The sequence below is a fragment of the Eumetopias jubatus genome, unplaced genomic scaffold, assembly GCF_037043125.1.
Source record: "Eumetopias jubatus isolate StellerSeaLion01/CBP00866 unplaced genomic scaffold, mEumJub1_p1.0 scaffold_7, whole genome shotgun sequence".
NCBI classification, from domain to species: Eukaryota; Metazoa; Chordata; class Mammalia; order Carnivora; family Otariidae; genus Eumetopias; species Eumetopias jubatus.
Genome location: NW_028274813.1, coordinates 13,169,386 through 13,175,385, shown reverse-complemented (window position 1 = coordinate 13,175,385; position 6,000 = coordinate 13,169,386). Strand labels below are relative to the sequence as shown.

General features: G+C 42.8%; 1 protein-coding gene across 1 annotated transcript in view; it reads right to left on the bottom strand.

Moving 5' to 3' along the window:
- Window positions 1–1,125: 1,125 nt before the first annotated feature.
- RPS6KA5 (ribosomal protein S6 kinase A5) overlaps window positions 1,126–6,000 on the bottom strand; it is a 178,428-nt gene continuing 173,553 nt past the window's right edge. The window contains exons 15-17 of the mRNA XM_028099153.2: window positions 5,727–5,886; window positions 4,256–4,419; window positions 1,126–2,998 (exon numbers count right to left, since the gene is read on the bottom strand). Of these exons, the coding sequence (XP_027954954.2) occupies window positions 2,759–2,998; window positions 4,256–4,419; window positions 5,727–5,886 (564 nt within the window). The 3' untranslated portion in view covers window positions 1,126–2,758. The remainder of the gene's footprint in view (window positions 2,999–4,255; window positions 4,420–5,726; window positions 5,887–6,000) is intronic.

Below are 6,000 nucleotides of genomic sequence, written 5' to 3'. Positions count from 1 at the left end.
AACTCAGTCAGCCACAGCATCTGGCCTAAGAAGTGGAAGAAACTGGTCTTTTAAAATGTTTTTCCTCTATTACCTGCTTGACTCTCAACCAGCCATATGTAGTCATAAAATATATGCATCAGGATTTGTGATGGTGTGAAAACAACATGCAAATAAAATCAATCACGGAAAAAGGGGAAAGGTGATTTGGCCTTATCTCCAAAATTAATATTATACAAATTTATGTATATATTTGGTTTTTATAGATCTACTTCTTTTTTACTCCTAATACTAAAAAGGAGTCCTTTCACTGAACATTTTCATATGAAGTGTTTTTTTTTTTCATATGAAGTGTTTTTGAGTTTACTCCTGCTCTGACTCAGTGAAAGCTTTGTGAATTTCAAAGTGCAAGTCACCAGCCACGAACAGCTTGTACACAGTCTAAGTGCTGCAGACTCAGCATCAGAGCTGTCTCTCTGGAATTGGTAAGCAGGGTGAGGATGAAGATATTTGACAAGGGGGCACCACTCCGAGTGTTTTTTGAGGTTGTTCCAAAAGCCCATTCTGGGTTATTCAGGGAGCCTCATTGTGATGGATTAGCCTTCTCTGTCCTTCCTCCTGTTACTCTGCCTGCCTTTTCACCCATTCCATTTTCTGTCAGGTCCTGCAGAAGAAGAGGCACTGAGAACAGAGGAAAAGGAAACCCCTCAATTTCACTCTCCGGGAGTCAATGACGCCCAACAATCCTTAGGGTATGCTAACTATTTTTCTGGATCATTTTCCATTAGCAACAAAGTCCCTTTAGTTTATATTTTACAATTAGTATTTCCTACCAGGATGGACAGTTTAACAAATGACCTGAAGAGCTAACTTAGACATTTCTAAATCTATTCAACTGTAGATATAAATGGACATTTTCTTGGTTATTAAATCGCTGCGCCTGAATGGAATCACATTCTGTGAATTTGCTATAGGTTGGTAATAATTCATGTAAAGATTTCCCGTCATGACCAGGAAAGATTGCAAGCTAGAGGTACAAAACTTTCACTGACTCATGAGAATCATGGAGTCATTTGGGCCACTGAAAACTATAGAAAGTTATTTCCAATAACCACTGTGAACAAAAATGTGAACAGAATAATACAATATTTTGAAAATATTTTAATATTTGCCATTTTTTTGCCTGTGCTATTAATATATACACTGATTTAGTAATAAATATACTACTATTACATAGAGCGCAATATTTTTAGTATTCATAACTGGTTGAAATTAATGCTGCTATTATCTCAAGAAAGGAATAAATAAATATCATGCCCCAAGTCCAAACCAATGCTCAAGAGGTTATCATTAACAAAAATTATAAAATAAACATGTCGGGCATTATCTTTTTAAACATGATTCTTGTAAACATAGCAAAGATCACTTTTCTCAGTCCTGACATTTTGTGTGATGGCTTTAAAAGAAAATACAACATACAAATCCTATCACTTCTTTTTTTGCATAGGGAATGAATTAATCGTATTTGAAAATGCAGCAATCTTCCAGTGAAATGTCTTCATCACATGGCACTTGTTTTCTGCAGGAATTCAGAACTTTGGAGCAATGCATAAGTTTATAAAATATGCTTTCTGGATTTAAAATTTAACAGAAAAATTTCAAGACAAGTCATAGTCATGATTCTGAAATATTATGTACATAATATCTGCCTACAGGAGGGTGCGCCTCGCTGCAGCACAACACAGTGTACAAATGTGAAGCACAGTGTTTCATAGAATTTCCCTTTAGATTTTCTTCGTATTGGTGCCTAAGTGGCTTATGATTATGCCCATTCCACTTGCGCATACAAGGTAGAAAGGGGGGTGTGAGGACAAATTTAAAGTGGATGATGGAAAAACTGGCAAAAATGCAGTACATATGCTTTAAACAGTGCACTTTACAAAATAGTTTGCTTTATTCGTATTCTCTCATAAAGTGCAATATTACTTAAAACAGAGACCTGTACCTTAATATTTTGCAATAACCATTAAAACAAATCGCCAGGAAAGAGCAGTGCAAAATTAAAAACATATGTAGCTTAGCATGCAGATGCTAAGATCCATCCATCTCAGATGGATCCCAAATACAGAGCATGGGACCTTAAGTGCCTGTACTTTTTTTTTTTTTTTTTTTACTTCTTAGAAAAAGATTAATAATAACAGGTTACGATCATATGTAACCATAAAATAAAGACAATAAGTTAAAATCCTCTCTCAAGAAATAAGTGTACACCACACATACAATTCACTACGGCATCATTCTGAAAACCCTCAGACCTTTTCCTCTGATAAATCACTGTTCGAGGGGGTGCAAATCTCTTAAAAACCCGCGCTGTCCACAAGGCAAAGCAAAAGGTATCATCATCACAGTACGAGTGACTCCCGCCGGCAGACATCTGAAAAACCTGCGACTCATTCTGCAAACAGCTCAAACCTAACCAGGCCCTAAAATTAGATTTATAGACAGACACCTTTGCTCTTTCCAGAACAGTCCCGTTGGCATCGTGCTAGGTCGCTGGATGGTATAACAGGTGCTCTATTCACAGTAACATTCTCTGTCCAGTGCTTTTGGACAAGGATAACCAACTGGGTTTTCCTGAAATAATTCCCTAAGAGGCAGCTTCAAAACAGGCCAACAGGACACGGTTTGAAAAGCGTAAGACATCACCTCAGGCACATGCTGAGGGCACTCAAGGTGCAATGGGTCGTCATCGGTGACACTCCTACCGTCCCCGCGCCACTCAGTCCGAGAACTGGAAGAGCGTGTCTGGGTTGCTGGGGTCCGCGGGGTTGCTGGGCTGCAGGGGCTTAGTGGGCGTGGTTTTCCCGTGGGAGTGAGAGGAGGACGAGTGAGAACTTTCGCTCGAGCTACTGCGCGTCTCTGTGCTGGTGCTGGTCTTCTTCATTTTCCTTCTCTTCGCCAAAGGGGCCTTGTCGACATTCTGAAGGCAAAACCCCTCTCTCTTGTATTTGTTAAAGGCCTGGGGGAGAAAGAAAGGGAGCCCCTGTAAAGGTCAAGGGATCGAAGTTCACTTGGAAGCCAGGACTTCTAGCAGAAGACAACGTTCGGTTGGCAACCACAGCTGCAAGTTGCTCTGGGAACAAGGTCCTGAAGACCATCATTTGCAAACCTCCTGGCAGGGTATGGAAACTCATGGCAAGAGTCTCAAGGGCTCTGTTTAAATCAACCCAGCCAGGCTGTTCAGGAGTTAGGATTCTCATTAATCTTTCGAAGAAGTTAGTGCCACCTCTCAATAAAAAACACCAGCCTCTCAACCCCTGTTACTTTTACTAGTTCTGTGTCTGAGATTTAAAACTCTGCCCACAAAGCCCCCCTACAGAGCAGACTGGATCCGTTATGGGCCCTCCTCCCCACTTCCAGGTCGGGGTGATTGGGGTGTATCTCGGATACTTCATCTGCACAGAGAGGCTCAGCTCCACCCGCCTCAGGCTGGCTTTCTCCTCACAGCTGCCTGTCCCCACTTCTCTTAGCCTCAAGTTTGGGTGTCACTGGGGTTACTCTTGATAGCTTTGCATCAGATGTCACTGGGAAGACGGGGATCATCTGTACAAACTCTTGCAGTTAATCCCTTTACACCTCAACATATCCGAGTTCATCAATCTTTAGTCCATTTCTGCAGCTGAAAAAGAAACGCTATCCCTTTCCCTCTCTCAAGATAATCCCTTCAGAGGTAATTTACTTCTGCCTTAACTCATCTATTCCTTATACAATTATCTTCAAGCATTTGCCTCTGCTTGGCACAAATGCACATACTCTTTTCCCTATCCCTCACAGTCTCTAGGATATGTAACGCATAAATGGATGCTGAGGGAGTGAACAGACTTGGCACATGTGCCTTAGTTCCTCATGTTTATGTACAGCTTTTAAAGAAAATGAGTTAGGCTATTTGAGAGATAAAAGTTCCAACATAATGCATATTGTTTTCATTATCTACTGAAAATTTTCAACTCTTCAAATATCAAACTACTGCCTCGCTCACAAACTCATCCGAAATGGCAAGTTAAGTATTTTGTGGGTTAGCAGTGACTCGGGTCCCCCACATACTTTCTGTTAATAAATGTGTTTACATCATGGAGGGATTTATAAAGACATACCTAGAATGAAAATAACACATTCTTTTAAATGTACTACTAAGAGTGCGTCTCGGAAGTTATGGAGTAAACGCGTCTGATTCCTTTTCAAACCCGCCTGCCATGTGCAGAGCGCAGGGCCTTACGTGGAAGGTTGCTTTCACACAGGTTTGCACGGCAGCTCCCGAAGATCCTAGAATGTCCGGAGTCATCAGAGGATTTGAGGACAGCTGACTGCCATCTTGAAGCCATTCGTTGTATCTCAAGCCTGACATTTTAAGCCTTTTATTGGGATCGACTGTGAGGAGTCCTAGGGGAATAATTAAGACATTTTTATTTTATGATTTGTTTCAAACATAAATCTCAATTAGGTTCACATAGACACAGTGGTTTCGCTAAGGCGTCAACCTTCTACAAAGGTCATTACATTTTCATATACATTTCAATTCCCTAGTAAATCCTGAATGTTAATGACAAGGCCCACAGTAGCCTACGTCTACTGCAGGCTAACTGGCTTCTCAAATCAGGAGGAAATTGGCACCCAACACAAAGACTCCCACCGGTGACTGGAAAGCTCCACAGGAACAGGGAATACCTAGATGTACTTCATTCATGTTACAAACACCTCGTACAAGCCAGCGAGTGCAGTAAGGCACTAGAGATACGGAGGTGGAGACCCAAAGAGGAGCTATGGGGAGATACACAGACAAAAACTAACTCTGACAGCATCAGGAGACAAGTGCAATAGCAACATCCCCACACACGGTGTGTCGGCGACCCAAGGGGACGGCTCTGACCACAGTGTAGTCACCCTGGAGGACTTCCAGAAGATGAGTCCTGGAGGATGAAGACAAGTGGGCTGGATGAAGAGGGGTGCCCCAGGATTAGAAAGAGCAAGCGTGGCATCATGCGGGAATCTGAGAGCTGGCACATTTGAAGAATTCAAAGGCAGTGTGAGGGAAGCAGGAGGCCCGGGCAGGCAGGGCCAGGTCCTGAAAGGCTCTGATTTCAAACGCTCCCATACGGGAGTCTGACCTGAAGCTAACGGGGGCCTCTCTGCAGGACTTTGAGCAGAACAGGGGCATGATCACATCTCGATACGAGGAAGGTCGCTCTGCTGATTGATACCGGACAGGTAAAGGCAGAGGCAGTGAGACGAACTGAAAGGGGCTGTGGGCTCTCAGGACAGAAAGGAGAGCGGGAACTGAGGGCGGCCACGTGAATGGGGACGAGGGGGTGGTGAGGCCGGACGCTGAACTGCAGGACTGGGTGGCTGGCTGTGGAAGGCGAGGAAGGTGGGGGGGTGGAAGGTGACGCCCATTCTGGCTGCCTGGCAGTGCAAGAGGGGGATGGGAGGGGGCATATTTTGGGGGAAAAGATAGTAAAATAATGTCAGTGCACTCGGGAGGTGTTAGATTGAGATGCTGTGGACCCTGCAGATGTGGGTAAGGTTCCTAAGGGATAGTGGAGAAAAAAATAAGGCTCAGTAGAGCAACCTGGAAACTTTCTAGAACACATGTGAATTTCTTGAGTCATTAACAGATATATGTGAATGGGCAGGATTCCACTTCAATCGCCACACATCCTACACGATGTAAAGTTTCATTAGAGTCTTACCTTGGATCAAATCTTTAGCTTCTTGGGATACATTCTTCCAGGCTTCTCCTTCAAAGGAGAAATCTCCCTTTTTAATTTTCTTCATGATTTCCACCGCACTGGTACATGTCAAACTTTTGTCATGAGATTGGAATGGAACTTGCCCTGACAACATTGTATACTATCAAGGAAAAAAAAAAAAGGAACAAAAGAGAATGTCTGCCAAAGTCATTGTCAAAGCCATGCTAGTCATTTCATTACTAACTTCATCAGCATAATTTACCAAATACTACGA